Here is a 17,931-nt window from a genome sequence, read left to right on the forward strand (position 1 = left end):
TGTAATCTTTATCTCCTATTGTTAAGTTATTTTTTGTATTAATTATCACTAATTCATTAACTAATTGGTAAATTATTTGATTGATTTATCTACTGCCTTGAAGTATAATTATAATTAAGTATAGTTTTACGTCCCGACTGTCATAGTTTCACGTCCAGATTGTCTTGTTTCACGTCCCGACTGTCTTAGTTTCACGTTCAACCGTACAACGTTTTGTGAAAATGTAGTGCACTGACATTTTTAAAATATTAATCAAGTATACTAGGAATATTTTTTTCTTAAGGTGTATATTAGTTTGTATCGATTATAATTTATGTGATAAAAACTTACCTATAAATGTCACTGCACACATTGACACAGCTAAAATTATTACAGGAATTAGCAATGCAAGAAAAATGTAACTGTATTGGAAATATTCTTGTGAATCATTGGACGCTAAAAAGAAAACAAAGTTGAAAAAAAAAGACATAATAATTTGTAATCATTACTTCGATTGAGATAAAATTTAAAAGACGCTTATAATGTTTAAAACATATTTTTTATGTAGCAATATATATTAGATACAAGAAAAAATTTACTTAAGAAAATCCATATCATATTTTCATTTAAGCCTATAAGTGTCAAATTTTGTAATGTGCGTATTTCACGCAAGATATATAGTTATATGCCAATTATTAACAGGATTAACTATATATGGTACTTTATACAGTCTCGTAAATACCTTCAGGACTAGTGTATATTACGAAATAAATAAAAAAAATAGACATTAGTTCTTGATAGGGTAAAAGGAAATATGACTTTTCTCGTTTAAAACAAAATTAATTTAATAATAAAATCTAAATTAAAGCATGCAATGCATAGGCATTGACTAAGTAAAAACAAGAATTCTTAGCTATTAATGTGGGTTGTATGTTTTGTTCATACAACAAAGCAGAGTAACATTTAATGTATTGTTAACCGTACTTAGTGATCTAAAAACTGTATTTACGAAAACCGTTTGCATCTTGTTATAATTTAATTCCAATCTAGAATGTTATCAAACACATTACACTTTGCTCCCATCTTTGTAACTTTGATGCTGAAAGCCTCAGAGTAAGTTTTGTTGTTACAAATGCGAAATCCAAATTTTAATTCCTGTTGATCAGTCTCAACGATTTGATATGTAACACATCCTGAACTTATCAACTGTGTTAGAGTGTTGACTGTGAAGACAGCTTAGCACGGCTCCTCAGAATTTCTACAACAAAGTTTTAGTTCATCCGTTGTGGTTGTAAATGTTGTCAGATTCTTTGTAACGACGATATCATTTAAGCTCAGTATTGTTTCTGATACATCTGTAAAATACAACAGATGTTTAGGTTTCAGAATAAAAATTATTTGAAATTGTATTCAAATAATTATTTGAAATTCTAAATATGGAAAAACAAAAATAATTGCAAAAATGGTATTATGAGAAGATGTAAAACTACTGGTATGAGCTGTAATGATTGAAATTCATTTGGCTATTTGGTATTAAGTCTATTTAAGCTGGCAACATGTAGGCGGTTAGAGATGTGTGTCGCATTCTTTCTAAAAGCTTAAAATAATGATTTATCAGATGTACACAACTTTTGTCATTGTACTTTAGGCACTATAATTTACAACTTCATTAGAATACTTATTGGAGTAATATATATTTTAATGTACTAGAAGATAAAATGGATATCTACTTTCAGAGATTCTTGTTCTTGCACTTACGAGTTAGAAGCTTAGTATTGAAAACATAATAAAACATAATATATATATAAATAAATAAAGATATCTATATATATATATACACACACACACATATATATATATATTCATGGGCGTAGCCAGGATTTTTTTTCGGAGGGGGAGGGGGCTGGAGGGGATTTACCCCCTCCCGACCCCCCCCCCCCCACGCGAAAAAAAATTTATTTGTATGTATGTGTGTGTGTAGATAATCTTTATTACATTCTGACCCTTCATTCTTTCGGAAGACGTTTATTGTGCCCTAGAATAGGTTCTTCCTGGAGTCAGTGGAAAAATTGTTGACTCCCATCCATTGCCAGCAAGGGGGTCTAGGCCTCTAGGGAAGCGATAGGAGCTCCACCAGCGTGGGGCGAAGCCCCGCCGCCAAGCACAATTTCTGGTATTGAAAGCCAACAAAATGCATAATGTGCTATTCTTATTGACTTAGACCCTCCCGCGCCGTTCTGCTCATTTGCCGTCAAGCTTCCTCAAAAATCTGTCACTGGTAATGTCTGAAGCCTCTTCCCACCTGCTCTGAGGACCTCCATGAATGTATAGCGCCACGTTGTACTAGAATGTCATCGCAACTCTTATTATGCGTAATTCCTTTTGTCGGAGAACATGTCCCGCAAACCTCATGCGACTCTCTGTCACAATCTTACTAAGGGGTCGACTCCCAGTTTGTCATAGGATTTCCTTGATTTAGACCCGATCTCTATAACTGACTCCTAAAATCTGTCTTAGCCATCTTTGTTGAGCCACATTTAGTGTTTTTCAATTTCGGCAGATGACTATTCACTGCACTTTATTTATGGAGCACAGTCACTAGTAGAAATGTGTAAACTCTCTAGAATACGCTCTTGAAATTATGTGACTGTTGTTTACTTTAGATTTTATATCGTTAAAATCATCTGTTGGGGGTTTAAAAATAAAAAATCTCTGGAGTTATTTTTTTTAATTCAAAAGCCCATTTAGCTACGGTCATAGAGAATTTGGTAACTGTAGTTTCCACCTCAAAACGCTCTGTAAGGGGATTTTAAACTCAAAACCATCTGGAGGGGTTTTAAACTTTAAAAAAAGCCATCTATTGGAGAGGGGTTTAAACTCAAAACTTTCAATTGGCTTGGCTACGCACAAATAATTTTAGTTTGTAATTTGCTTTTTGTTTATATTGAAGAGGTATTTTTTTAGCATCAAACCACTCTGAAGGGGGTTTAAACTCAAAGCCCCTTTTGGGAAAGCTCATAGCATTTTGAGTGCGTAGTTTGCCTTTTTTTACATTGAAGATGTATTTTTTATCTTCAAAACCCGCTGGCGGGGGGGGGGGGTTGACAAAAAAAACTTTGGCTAAGGTCATAGATTTTATAGTGTGTAATTTCCTTTTTTTATATTGAAAAGGTATTTTTTAGCTTCAAACACCGCTGAACGGGGGTTTAAACTCAAAACTAAGTCAAAATCCATTTAACTACGCTCATAATATTTTGAGTGCGTAATTTGCTTTTTTTATATTGAAGAGGGGGGCTTAAAATCAAAATTTTTCTTAACTGTGCTCTTGGAATTTAGGATTATCGTTTGCATTTTTTTTGTTTTGTTTTATAGAAGAGGGGGATTTAAACTCAAAACCCCCTGGTGGGGGATTTTAAACTCAAAATCCTCTGGTAGGGAGTTTAAAACCTAAACCCCCCAAGTAAGGGGGTTTTAAACTCAAAACCACCTGGTAGGGGGGTTTAAACTAAAAAATCATTCGCTGTGCTGGGGCAAGTGATGGTTTAGTATTAAAATCTCACCTAAAATTTAACAAAATTAAAGGAAAAAATCAGTTACTTAATTCCGAACCCCCCCCCCTGCGGGGGGAATTTCATTTCGGGGGGGGGGGTTTGAACCCCTAAATTCCCCCCTGGCTACGCCCATGATATATATACATATATATATTGTTGTAACCCTGCCTTGCACAAGTGCTTGAGGTGCGCATTTGCGCACTAGTGAACGTAAACAGGAAGACACTAGAAGAGATGGAAAACACGAAGGCCTGAGATGTGATTATTAGTTTAGATCTAGATGTAGTTTCTAACGTTATATTTTGTAATCCTTTCGTTGAGGTTCTTTGGGCTCGCTGTTGGCTAAGTTACAGCAATTGGTGTCGAAGTGGGATTTAGGCAGCTCAACTAAAAAGGATAAGAATGACAACGCTTAGGAAGCTAGAAGAACTTAGCTGTAAACAGTTAAAAGAGGAGCTCCGAGAGAGAGCTAGGGATCTTCTGTGACAAAGAGAAGATGAGAGCTAGTCTTAGACAGAAACTGGTTGATGAAGGGGAGGATCCCGAGACCTACTTGTTTGAGGTAGAACCAGATATCAGAGAGGTCATAAGTGCCGTGTTGAAAGAAGTCAACGAGCAGATCTGTACCTCGATTAAACAGATAGGTACCATTACCTCACTGAACAAGACTGATGAATTGTTTGAAACCGTGATGAACAAGAGCTATGACCAGATGGCTACAATGTCGACAGGTATAAACAATCCTCTACTCAACGGAGACGCCGTTGATGGTAGTGTTGTTTATGACTGTAATAGCGAGCCGTGCAAGCTTGGCTCCGACGACAAGAATCCTAACATTTGTCGTGACAGCGCTGAGCACAGATCTGATCATGTCATCGTGATTCCTGCCTGCACCCAGACGTTCAATAAGAACTGTGCTGACGGGGCTGCCTCGAGGGGAGAATATGATCACCGGAAGACCTGCGAACAAAGTCTTGACCTAACCGACGTTTGTCCTGATACCAGTATCAGCGCTGATGGGTGTGCTGCAGATGGACTTGTGCACATAGAACGTAGCTCACGTGCCCCACAGACATGTCTTCCAGACATGCTTGAAGATTATGCCTTGTTTGGCAACCTGTTCTCCTAGGGGTCTACGGTGCATCGAGAAAGCCTGCTGGAGCAACGCGTAAGACCAATGGTCTTGATGATCACCACCATGACATCCACTGCCTCTCTTCCTGCCATGAAGCTGCCGTCGGTGCTGATTGAGAGAAAGGCTAGACAACGAAAACGACGCCCTCTTAACCAAAGGCAGATCAACTGGAGAAGGAGAAAGCGGCACCTGCAGAGAGCAGTGTGGATGGCTTTGTGGGGAGCATGTTTCATTCAATCTGTGACTCTCACTGACCGACCTCCACCTGCACTGACAAACCGTGAACATGTTTCTTTTCGGGACAAAAAGACTAAGGTGGGTGTAGTGTTGTAACCCTTCCTGGCACCAGTGCTTGAGGTGCGCACTAGCGCACTAGTGAACGTAAACAGGAAGACACTAGAAGAGATGGAAAACACGAAGGCCTGAGATGTGATTATTAGTTTAGATCTAGGTGTAGTTTCTAACGTTATATTTTGTAATCCTTTCGTTGAGGTTCTTTGGGCTCGCTGTTGGCTAAGTTACAGAAATATATAAATATGTTTAGAGATGGAAAAAAAATATTTTTTTCTTTCAAGACTACTCCACCACTCATCGTTTGGTTTTAGCGTTTCCCATGGTCCCGTCAAGATGTGGGAGGTTTTGAAGATGTGATAATCTTCAAATATGAAGACACGTCAAGAAATATAAAAAAAATAAAACAAAGGCATAAAATGTGTTGTACATTGTGTAAATACTGGTTGATTCCCCTCCCCAAAACTAGAGTGTACGTGTTTCAGTGGAAGTGTTTGTGTGCAGAACGTTAGACGTGAAACAAATATATTAAATAGAATCTTGTCGTTGTTTTGCTGGTGAAGCTATGCTAGAATTCATGGGTCCAAAGTATGTCTGAGGGAACGCCTCCATACAGAGCGTTTCATTCTAAATGTAAAAAAAAAAAAAATTCGAATTTAATATATAAAAAAACAGCAGACAAACACCTGTGCTCTTCCAATCCCAGAAAACAACCACTTACAAAACTCATCGTCAGACCCCAAAATCAAGACTATGTTTTTGGGATAGAACTAAATAGCTATTCAACGTAAACAGAGACACTTCCAGGACAACGTAGAAATAAGTAGCATTTTATGAACGTCTATATTTAGCTGACATTCGACGGTTCCCTTCAATGCTATTAAACTTGTTCGACACTCAGTACCAGCGTCGACTAACTTCTATTGACTGTTCGTTCTTTCGCCGGTGTTATTAAATTAAGTATTTTGTTACCTCCATTAAGTTTATTTGCATTATGATTAGGCACTGCGAAAGCGTCTAACAACATCTCTTGCATACTGTTCAAATTTAAATCCTTGTTATACCCAAACAAAGAGATATTACTCTTTCGTACCTAAATAACAACAAGGAACAAACCAACCGATATCGTCTTTTTTTACAGGACAAACGAAAAGAACATTACATTACTGAAAAGAGAAACACATACTTAAAACTTCCAAGAATCGTATTTTGTTGCTATTAAATTGATGTCCTACAAGGCTCCATTCAGAGGAGCTAAATTCTTTCTGTGCTGAAGTGTTCAACACCAGTTTATACTCATTTTTATTCTCCTTTTTTGTACAGTAAAAGCTTTCCGAACAGTTGCAGCAGTTTAAAAACACGGTGTCAAACTATTTGTTAAAAGACATAAAATAACAAAAGATTAACATCTTAAATAAAAAAATAGTTTATATATCTTCCTTTTTATTATAAAAAAAACTTAATTTTATAAGCAGAAAATGTTTAGTATCCTTTGACCATTTAGTAGATATATTTTTTAAAAAGACACCATGAATAAACCAAAAGACAATTAACTAGTTAAAGAGTCGGTTATAACCGCAGAGTAAGCACTAAAATCTAATCAACGGTGAGTCTTAGTATTAGTCATTGTCACGTAACCGTCGTAACGTAGAGCACTTCAAGGTCATATGGGGGGAAAATGCTTTTTTATTATTTCATTGGTTTCTTTTGAACAGAATAATTGAGTATCAAGGTCACAAATGTACATTGTTTTGTTTTGTTTTTAAACTAAGGCGTAAATGGGATCTTCCCATTCTTGGCAGAATAGTTTGGATGGTTCTAAAAGGGGCAATAATTAGATCGTAAAGGGTATATAAGGACTTGTATTCTCATTTTCAAAGGACCTTAGCGACTGGAGTAAATGTATTAAAATTAAATTGTATAGCACCTTTATAAAGTGTGTATATCAGCATTGTGATACCAAGTCCTAGGGAAAATGCTCTATTTCTTTTTTAAGTTTATAATATCTCCTGCATCACGATATTAATGAAGTGTTCTATACTTGTTTTAAAGTTTAAACAGCAAATTGGAACATCAAAGGTGCATTATACGATCAACATAACCCTATAATGTCAAAGAACTTATCGTGGCAATCATATTAAAAGAATTTTAAAACAATTTTAGAAAAAAGGGGACTTTACAAAATTTTATGAGTGCCAATTATGAGAAATTCAGGATTACGTCTTTACTAATATAAAATAGAAATTGTAGGAAAGATTTATTTAAAATATCTTATCTTACGAATCAAAAACGTTCTTCAAAGAGGTTGATAGAAACATACACTTATTTATATGTTAATCTCTTTGTGGATCTAATTAGCTTTTTTTCAAAAAAATCTCGCGGTTTAATATTGTTTATGTTCTAGGTTATGCTTTTGTGAGTTAATGGGTTCCAAACAGTGTAATATTTCTCAAAGATTAAATAATATTTTCATTTCACGTTTGAGTAGGCCATAATGCTAAGATTAATCCAACTTATTTGTTCAATTACATGAATTATGAAATTGATTTAGTTATAAAATGATTGATGGTATTAAAGATGTAAAAATTCTAAATTATTTGAGGTACTTATTATTAATAAAGATTCAAAATATTGATCATTCCGTATGGTATATAGTCTGTGATGTACTATTGATGAATATTTACACTGTTGGAAATATGTTTAGGAATAGTTCATTAACATTTACATACATTTTTTTGATAATTAATTATATTGTTATTCTAAAAAAAATCAATTATATAAAAGTTTATTTTTGATTACGTTTAGTACTTACCAAATGGGATGCATTGTCGTGTTTCATTGTCCATTCTATATTTATAAACCCGTATGATTCTTCAGGCAACTTATCAAATTCGACTAGCCCTTGTAGGACAAATCTTTCATTTAGTAATAAAGTCGATTTGCATGAGGATTCTTTTTGAATAGTTTCATTAAGTATAGCTTTAATATTTTGTAGATAGACTGGAGAAAAACAAACAAACATCAATTTTTTTTTCAATAAAATAACATCTTATTTAAAAAGTGCATAATGTTAATGTCTATTTTTTTAGTGTCAAACACAAAGCAAGTGTATGATAACTGAGTAGTAAGTACCATAAAATAAACAGATATTACTATGTATAAGGCTAACTGAACTAATTGAACTATCGAAGCCAAATGAATATATACAATTTTTATACATAGACATTAAAATAAATTGATATCTCTCTACTATAAAATTTAACATATAAAATTAAAATATTAATTTTAAAATATTTAATTAAAATTAAACAGAGCAAAAGAAATAAATGTTAAAAATAGTACTATTGTTTTAAATTCTACCAATACGTGTATTTTACTTGACCTAATTTGAAATTAAAGAAGGCAAAAAGTAAAAGAATCTTTAGTTTTGGAATCATCTTTTCATCTGAAAAGAAAAAAAGAAAAACAAATACAGAAAAAAACAAGCCTATACATACTACATACATATCAATACTGTATGATTTATTGTACTTAAAAATTATTAAGCTACATTAACTAATTACCACTAATTTATCAATTAGTTCGTTAACTTTTTTATTGATTCTTTTTTTTTTGTTAGGAACAATAAATAATTATTCATATTTTCAACTCAATCCAAGATAGCTAAGTAGGATGAAATAACGTGTACAAAAGTGATACCAGACAAACAGGTTTGTAACCACAGTAATAAGTATTTGATTCGTAGATTTAAAGCTGGTATTTTTTTTAGTTTTAATTAATAAATTAATAAATTTAAACTTGGCGTGGTGCGGGCAATCTATATTATTACAACCTAAATAATTCGAATAGATTGCTTCTGAAAATTAACACTACTCTAAGTAGAGGAACACAAATTTCAGTGCTATACTTTCAAGTATAATATGCCAATTACTACACTTCATCACGTTTAATAATGATCCCAGCTTTTTTAAAAATACCTTAAAATCGACTTCATAGATTTGTAGAAAAAAAATGATTTAAAATTGTATTTTCTTCTGTTTAACTTTCAAGTCTTCTAATAAAGATTCAATTACAAAAATGCAATATCACACAACTTAAAATAGTAATAGTTTAAAAGTGTTCATCTTATTTTCAAATGTATACCACTATGTACTGTTAACGTCTTAATACAACTTACTACTAGAATATTTGCTTAAATTTAATGATGTTAGGCTACAGCAATAATAGTTTATTATCATTTGGCCATTGATTCCAATGTGTATGACTAAATAATCAATTTCATGCTTTCTGTTTCATAAATACAATTGTTCTTATTTGTGTATAATCTTCTCAACAATCAAGCAATTCATACAATAAGATACGTATTCATCCTGAATATGCCTACATTACAATAATACATTCATCCTGATAACGTATACATTAAAAAAAATTATAATATGAACGCAATGTCACCCGTGATCCTCTAAAACAACGCGGTGACAGTTTGTTTAACGGATTATTTTAGTAATATGTTTTTCGTACTCTACTAGAAATAATTTTAACATCAGAACCTAATTTAAAAAATAAGCAAAAAAAAAAAACAACACATATATAACATGATATAACATGATAATGTTTTCATCACCTAGGTAATATCTAAAAAAAATAACAAGCCAGCAAATAACGGAATTACCCGATGTAAAATTTCTTGGAAACGATACATCATTACTCATATGTAACAATAAAATTCAAACAAAAATACCTTTTTTTCCCACAGACAAAAGATCAAGAGAGACAAAATACACTAATTATTTGCAGAGTTTAGTTATATAAAATAGAAAATGCAAATCAAAACTAAAAATCTTACACTTGGGATAAACACATTTAGGGAATTTCTATATAACTTCACAGAAATATTTTTTTCTTGAAATAAAGTAACAAATTATAGCGGAATTTTAAAACAAATGCATTTAAAATAAAATTTAAGTTGGGTTGATGAAGATTCACATTTAGGTAAAAGTTAAATATTGTTTTAGTTTGCAATGTATTTTTGGACATACACAAGATAATTTTATTGTATGTAAACTATACAATATATTGAAGTATATAAACAAGCTCATATATTAGAGCAGTTAACAAGAGAAAATGTAGCTTTTGTCTATTTGATTTTTATGAGATTATTAACAGAAGTTTGTATTAATATATTCTCTAGAAGTAATAATCTTAATTTATGAAAGTATTTCCAAAACTGATGTGTGGGCGACATCGTTTAGACCACAGCAAATGCCCAGGCATTCATCACACCGAAATGATCCATAGTCGCTTCGCGACTGAAGTAGGACATAGATATAAAAGATTTGTTTTTTTTTTTTAAATTGTAGGCCTAATTTAATATATAGGCCTATAGCCAAAAAAAAACATAAAATATATAAGTAAAATAAATGCTATATTTTTTAATTACACAGGTGATATCACTTAAATATGAGAATTACTAGAATAGTCTATACCAAAACACCTACTTTTGTTGTCAATTGAATTAGCTGTTGCAAAATATCAAATATATCTATCTAAATGTGAAACGAGGTGTTTGTAATATCCGCTAGTTGTTGGTGTCGATAAGCTTAAACTGTTTATATCTTTCCTTCGGTGTGTTTTTTCCATTCTTACATAAGCTTCATTTGTAATTTATGTATAAGAAATGACATAAGCATGCAAAGACTTGAATGTTGGTTCTAAGGTTTAAAAAAAAAGGTTTTAGGAATAGTTGTTCTTTTTTAATGTTTTATGAAATACTATATTACTAAAACGTTTGTATCCAAGAGACGAAGGTATGAATTATGCTATTTGTTTGATAAATTTTTAATTATATTTTTTTTAATTTTGTCATTCATACTTTATTTCAAGCAAATTTTATTTTTAAACTTCGACTTTTGTTTTAAACATTAACTGCACGACTTTTGGAGCAGAAAATTTATAACCATAGCATTCGTCTAATATTTACAATCTAAAATCCTTTCATTACTTGCTTTTGCTACTACAAATTAAGAAACAAGAATATCATTGATTGTTGTTCTTCTTTTTTTTTCGAGTCCTTGTGATGCAGAGCTACATACATCTCGGAGCAAAGAATATTTTATTTACGCCATTTTTGATCCATGGTAACTTTTTTTTTCATTTCGATTTAAAATCTTAAATTTGTATGATCGCGTACGTGTTAATCAATCTTGAAATCTTAAATCGTTTCGTGGGACTAGATATACTGGAGCCCCCGAAATCTGTTGAGTCAGGGTACATTTTAAAGAAAATTATTATTACTAGTCGACCGGCGGCGTAGCATACGCCGCTATTTTGCAGGGCCGGCAATAACGCACAGCAACCTATCCGACAGCAGTGGGCCCCACACATTCATAATAACCGCATTTACTCAATATGCAAATTATTAAATTAAACCGTTTTATAACTTATAACAGATTTTTGGCGGCCGCCTGATTTATCAGAAGCTCCTGGAAATCTCCTGAAATTGCAAAATATTTGAAAAAGTAATGGAAATTTCCAGAAATTATTAAAAATCTTTTGAAAACTCATACAAATCTCATGAAATATATAGACAAAAATATGTCATTTTGGGGTGTCATTCAATATGGAAAACGCCAATCCAACGGTATTATGCATTAGCCGTAATTGTGTAATATGGTGAAAGAAGCTTCTTGCTCCCCAAACTAATGAAGAATTACTTTAATTCAACAATTCTTGTAGATAGAATGAAACATTTATTAATTGTTGCTATTGAGCGTTATCTATGTAGGAAATACCATTTTCATGATACACTGTTAGACTTCGCTACACGCAAGGCTCGTAAAGTTTGTGGGATAACTTTATCAGCAGAAATAAAATAGTGATCTTTCCTTTACTTCTTCTTCTCGTCCAAACTCTTGAGCGAAGAAGAGAATTATATATAGAGATTCATAGGAACCCACTTTCATAGGACCCGCTTTTTCATAGGACCCGCGCTAATTCAAGGTGTTTAAATTATTAAATTAAACCATTGTATAACTTAAAAAGGTTTCCAGCGCCCTCCTGTCGATTTACCAGGAGATCCTGGCAATCTCCCAAAATCGCAAAATATACGAAAAAGTCATTAAAATATACCTGGTGAAAGAAGCTTCTTGCACCTTAAACTAATGAAAAATTACTTGAGGTCAACAATTCTCAAAGATAGATTGGAACATTTGGTAATTATTGCTATTGAACTTGATCTATGTAGGAAACAGAATTATTATGATATACTTTATGACTTTGCTACACGCAAGGTTTGTAAAGTAATTCTGTACGTAGTTAAGAATGTATAAAATGCATAGACAAATTTAATTTGTAATACAAACTCTTAAATTTCACTTATTGTCCGCTTCCCTACCCAAACTTGGCCCCGCGAAATCCGTTTCGCAAAAGGCCTCACAATGGTTAAGTACGGCCCTGCTATTTACATATATATACATAGTAGATTACTTAATCTCTTTCCATGACTTCTAAGTCACAATGGTTAAGTCCGGCGCTGCTGTTTTGTGTTTGTAAAATGTTTTACAATGTTTCGAATGTTCCGTCAGAGTTAAAGATAGTTTACTTTCTAGTCCAAACCTTCCGCAGGACAAAGTGGGATGGGGGCGGGCAGGGTTTGATAAATTTAAACGACAGTCCAGCGCTCAGGCAGCCATCCGTAGTGTGAACACTACTCTTGTGTTTTCTCGTGGACTATCCGCAGAAATAAGAGAGTGATCTATCATTTACTTCTTGTTTAAACGCTTGAGGGAAGAAGAAAATTATATATATAGATACTTATATTTGCAAAGCCAATTTATTGGTTTGAGATAAAAATCTTCCCCAAAATCATCCCAACTTTGATTTATGAGTGAGAGACATGAAAGTTATCTTTAAAAATCGAGAGAAGGATAAATGTAGCTCAGCAGAAGACGGATTTTATGAGTGATCTACAGAATAACTAAATGACGAGTGGGTGCTCGACTTTTCAATGAGTATGTAACTGAGTGGGACGTTCAACAGATGAAATTACGCGCTCCATGGATAACAATAACATGAAGGCCGATACGAGACTATTGTAAAAAGAGATGTATTTGAATAATTGCACCATAATTTCATGGAGTGCTAAGGAGCAGTGACATGGATTTTAAGTATCATTAAGTGTTAAGAAGTATTATCAAGTATTAATAAGTATTATTAAGTATTATTAAGAATTAAAGGTTATTGTTGTTCTGAAAAGTACACAAGCTTAATGTGGCTGTTTATTTTCAGCTGTTTTAATACAAATCGTTGATACTTGTCCTCCTGCTGTCATGGGCAAAGAGTACATCTTCCAAGCGACATTCGTGCATGAAATGGAAGAGCCTTTAGAGGTGGTGTGGCTGAGAAGTAAAACTCCAATTTCAATGTGTAAGCCTAACATGGCCTGCTTTGATTACTCGGATGTCAAAACCTCTACGTCCATTGTATATCTTAAAGACCACCTGGTTCAGTGCAGTCTGACCTTACGAAATGTGACAAGAATAGAAGAATCTAATTGGTCACTGAAGTACCTAGGGCTGGCTAGTTTAAAAAGAATACAACCATTATTTACGTGTGCTTTGAAAACTTTTGGTAGGTCGGTCACATCTGTTTGTTTTTCTATTTTTGTTCTATATCGATTCAATCTTTTGTTAACGTCAGTTTGTTTAAACTAAGAATAGAGTCATATAAAGAGAATCGATATGTTTTGATCAGCTGACTTTTAACACATTCTGGAAGAAGTTTAAGCCAAAGGCGTATTGCCTTTTAATGATTATTTTTAAATTATATCCTGTGGACTTGAAAGTTATTATAATTTGTAATTAAAATGAAAAATAAATAAAACGAAACAATTAACCAACATAAATAGGAAATGTACTTTAAAATGAATTTAATTTAGTTCTTTGTGATTTTAGAATCAATATGAGAATTAAATATTAATAAAATTGTGTGTAGTTGAACCAAGGAGTATTTAGTTTAAATTATATAATGCTGCTCAAAAAAGGTAATATATATATTTTATAAACTATGATATATATTTATGTTTCCCTTTAGAGCTGTCAGCCTTAACTTTAGTCAACTGTACAGACAAATTGGAAGAAGGTGATATGTTATACTGTATGTGTATTAGCAATAACGAGACAGGGGTAGAGGTTGACTATTCTTGGTTCGACAAGAATGGATTAATTCTCAGCAATGGTTCACACTTACTGTCACTAGTAGCAACAAGAAATAACGCAGGTAAGTTGTGATAGTAAGTGTGTTTTGATTGGCTAGTAGTGCATTATGTGTGAATGTGTGTATAATGAGCAGTTGGCCTTTATTTTACATGGGTAAGTAAACAGCGAAGAAAGTATGTAAGTCAGGACTGTGTGGAAATGGGTCATAAAGACAACAGTATGCTACTAAAATGATGTGTTGAGATTATTGTTGTTTTCAGTGTGTCTATTACAAAGTTTTTCTTCTTGTTCAATCGTTACATATTTTGCTATTAGCTTGAACGTCTCTTTTTAGGTGGATAAATAATGGCTGGAAGGAAAATGTTCTTCTTGAAACTGTCAGGTAGAGTTGAGCCTTCGGCTCTCGGAACTCTTGGTCAGCAAAAGTGAAGAAGAGCTTCCTCTCACCAGCCTGATTAAGAACAGTGTGCACAGCTCTGTCTGGCGGGGTCAGACTCGCGGCCAGAGATTGTGTACACCTGAAACCCTGCCTTTTTCATTTTCTATATCAGGCTAACCGTGCAGGACACGCTATTTATGTAACGGCCCCTTGAGGAACGGCGCCTGGAATTGTGACAAGGTTGTTGGAGCTTTTTACAACTCCGCAAAGTGCAATGAGGAGACTCTTGCACCCCCTTTGGCACCCCCACGGGAGTCTTGTTTTGCTACACTTTGGTCTAATCGTTTCCTTCTACGATCATTTCCACCCGGGAGCTACTATAAGGCAGGGTAGCATAAGATTTTCTTACATTTTATTTATATTTTTTGAATAAAAACAATCGTCCAATGGTCCACACATTGAGAACTCTGGTTTGACAGTTGAACATTTTTATAATTAGGAAATCATCTTAAAATTAATATTTGTATACGTCAAAAAATTTTATCAAGGAAAATTTTTTTTTTATCTCTCTGTGGCATTTTACGTGTCAATAATTGATCGTAGCCCTTTCCCTTTCCTGTGTTACTAAAGAGGCAAATCCTTGATACTTATCTGCGGTCACAGGTTGGGTATTATAATCACAAGGCACCGTTGCAATCTCACCCTTGTTTCTATTACTGTTATGAATGGCATCTGCACATTACTTCATTATATAGTGGCATTACTTTGGGGTGGAGCGCTTACTACGGGGTATTCAGTTGATCACTACTAATTGATAGTAGGTCAAAAATAAAAAAAAATATATATAATATAATAGAGGGACTTCTTATGGTCCGTCAGTTACGCTGGGTAGGACACGTATCCCGTATGGGGGACGAAAGTATGCCAAAGGCATCTTTTTTGGTGAGCTAAAAGGTGGTCAACGTAACAGAGGTGCCCCACGGAAACGTTTTAAAGACCAGCTTAGGCGCCAACTTGCCTTTGCTGACATAGAAGAGAGCATCTGGTTGAATGAGGCATATGAATGAAACAGCTGGAGGTCACCCATATAGGCCGTGGTTACACATTTGAGACCAAAAAAAAATCCGCTGCCGAGGACAGATGCAGATGGAGAAAAGAAAATCTTAATCGACCACCGCAGGACAATGCGTACCATCGGGAAATACTGCTTTTATAATAATAAGACAAGTCTTATTATTATAATAAATCAATGTAGTTAATATACGATTTTCATATTAATTTTTAACAATTTTTTTTCAGGCTTTGAATGTAGAGGCAGAACTATTACAGGAGAGAGGACGATACCTTTAAAATACGATCCGTTAATATTTGGTAGATGTTTAGAATCTATAATTTATGTGAATTTTAGTGGTAAAATATGAATATTATAAATATAATAGAAGGTGACAATGCTTCTGAATTAATAATTATTTAAGTATCATATAGTGTTAATTAATGAGAGTATAGAGATAATTGCAAATGCTGATTTATATAAGTGGTTATAATACGTTAAGATTAAAAATCATTTCAAAAATGCTTCTATCGTATATTCAAATGATACTAGAGATCTAATTTTCTCTATTTGGCTCAATATATATATATATATATATATATATATATATATATGTGTGTGTGTGTGTGTGTAGATATAGATATAGAACACAAAAATTCCATACTACCTATTCTCTTGGTATGAGGAGCGTGTTGCTAATAGTCTGTGGTGACATTGAAAAAATACACTCATTAACTTTCTATTTTTCATTGCTAAAAGTATATATTACTCAATATATTGTTCTGCCAATTCTATAAAGCATCATTAAAAAAATATTTTCATTTTTACAAATGTTTTTAAGAAATTGGCTTTGCTTTTATATAAATACCAGCTTTTATGAAAATATTGATGCACTAATTAAGTAGTCAAATATATAAAAGTGAAAATGTATACATGATTTAGCAACATGTTTGCAAATTGAATTATGCTTCTTGAAAAGGATGAAAACGTCATTGTTAGTTGCTGATGTTTTTTTGTTTTTTTTAACTTAGTTATAAATTTCAAAAAGTGATCTACCTTTGTATTTAAGCATAGATTGTAATTAAAATACAAGTACGTTATACTTTGGAAATATAATATGTTTTGTTATGCTAGTTTTCAACCCCTTAAAATTCCAGACAATTTATTTTTGCTTGAAATGTCTTGAATAAGTATGAGCTAGGTCACATGAAACTTATTACTCTCTATTATCTTTGTACAATGTTAATATGTTTCAATGCTTCAATTAGTATATACAATTAAAACCTTTAAAGTCATAATTTCTTTATGACAATTTATTAATGTAAAACTTTAGTGATTTCGTTTTTAAATATTATTAACAACTTTAAGAAAAGAAATATTTCTATCGCCTTGATAATAATAAATGAGTCAGACTAAGAAAGATAGTATTAATTCTAACATTGTATTCATTAATTTTATCTAGAAAAGCAATTATGTTAAATGCAATAATATACTCATTAAAATCAGAAAACATTTTAGGATGTTATATTCTAAAATGAAAAAAAAACAATTAAGATATCAGTAATCATTTAAAGATTCTAATTGTGTATATTTTACTTTTGCAAAGAAAAACCTGACACTATAGATTGCGCGTTAAATCAGAACAAAAATAACATGACCATGGGCTGCAAAGTTGAGAATGTGTTTCCGGCCGCTAAATGTGAGTTTGCTGTTGAAGGACATGTGGTAAGTTTGTTTAAATTTATTATCTAAACTTGTTTAAAAACGAATTAAAGCATTGCATATAAATGTATATTACCTTAATTAGATTCATTCAGCAATTTATGAATACAAGCTTTGGTTTCATTGGGGATAAATTTATTAATAGACTTAGTGATACACTTGATGATACACTAAGTGATACACTTAGTAATACACTGAATGATACACGTAATTTATCATTAGTGATACACTTAATAATACACTTAATGATACTCTTAGTGATACAATTAATGATACACTTATTGATACACTTAATGATAAACTTAGTGATACACATAATGATACTCTTAATGATACACTTAATGATACTCTTAGTGATACACTTAATGATACACTTAGTGATACACTTAATGATACACTTAGTGATACACTAAGTTATAAACTTAGTGAATTATTTATTTAGTTATATATTTAGGGATTTATTTAGTGCTAGACTTATTGATAGACTTGGTGATACACTTAGTGATACACTTAGTGTTACACTTAGTGATAGATTTAGTGATACACTTAGTTATATACTTAGTGATTTATTTAGTGATAGACTTATTGATAAACTTAGTGATAAATCT

The 17,931-nt window shown here is 32.6% G+C and overlaps 2 protein-coding genes across 6 annotated transcripts in view; one reads left to right on the forward strand and one right to left on the reverse strand.

Moving 5' to 3' along the window:
• LOC129922875 (uncharacterized) overlaps positions 1–10,543 on the reverse strand; it is a 27,562-nt gene extending 17,019 nt beyond the window's left edge. For 2 of the 4 annotated variants that reach the window (XM_056010847.1, XM_056010846.1), the window contains exons 1-6: positions 10,455–10,543; positions 8,339–8,401; positions 7,769–7,956; positions 6,143–6,326; positions 1,050–1,334; positions 331–435 (exon numbers count right to left, since the gene is read on the reverse strand). In XM_056010847.1, the coding sequence (XP_055866822.1) occupies positions 331–435; positions 1,050–1,062 (118 nt within the window). In that variant the 5' untranslated portion in view covers positions 1,063–1,334; positions 6,143–6,326; positions 7,769–7,956; positions 8,339–8,401; positions 10,455–10,543. Of the gene's footprint in view, positions 1–330; positions 436–908; positions 1,335–6,142; positions 6,327–7,768; positions 7,957–8,338; positions 8,402–9,133; positions 9,512–10,454 lie in introns of those variants that run through there. The other 2 variants (XM_056010845.1, XM_056010844.1) reach the window with 2 other exon arrangements.
• The window catches only part of LOC106078201 (uncharacterized), a 19,146-nt gene continuing 11,058 nt past the window's right edge, over positions 9,844–17,931 (forward strand). The window contains exons 1-6 of one of the 2 annotated variants that reach the window (XM_056010841.1): positions 9,844–9,948; positions 11,025–11,093; positions 13,243–13,584; positions 14,047–14,232; positions 15,850–15,921; positions 17,208–17,326. In XM_056010841.1, coding sequence (XP_055866816.1) covers positions 11,033–11,093; positions 13,243–13,584; positions 14,047–14,232; positions 15,850–15,921; positions 17,208–17,326 — 780 coding nt within the window. In that variant the 5' untranslated portion in view covers positions 9,844–9,948; positions 11,025–11,032. Of the gene's footprint in view, positions 9,949–10,666; positions 10,764–11,024; positions 11,094–13,242; positions 13,585–14,046; positions 14,233–15,849; positions 15,922–17,207; positions 17,327–17,931 lie in introns of those variants that run through there. The other variant, XM_056010842.1, reaches the window with a different exon arrangement.

The sequence above is a fragment of the Biomphalaria glabrata genome, chromosome 14, assembly GCF_947242115.1.
Source record: "Biomphalaria glabrata chromosome 14, xgBioGlab47.1, whole genome shotgun sequence".
Taxonomy (NCBI): Eukaryota; Metazoa; Mollusca; class Gastropoda; family Planorbidae; genus Biomphalaria; species Biomphalaria glabrata.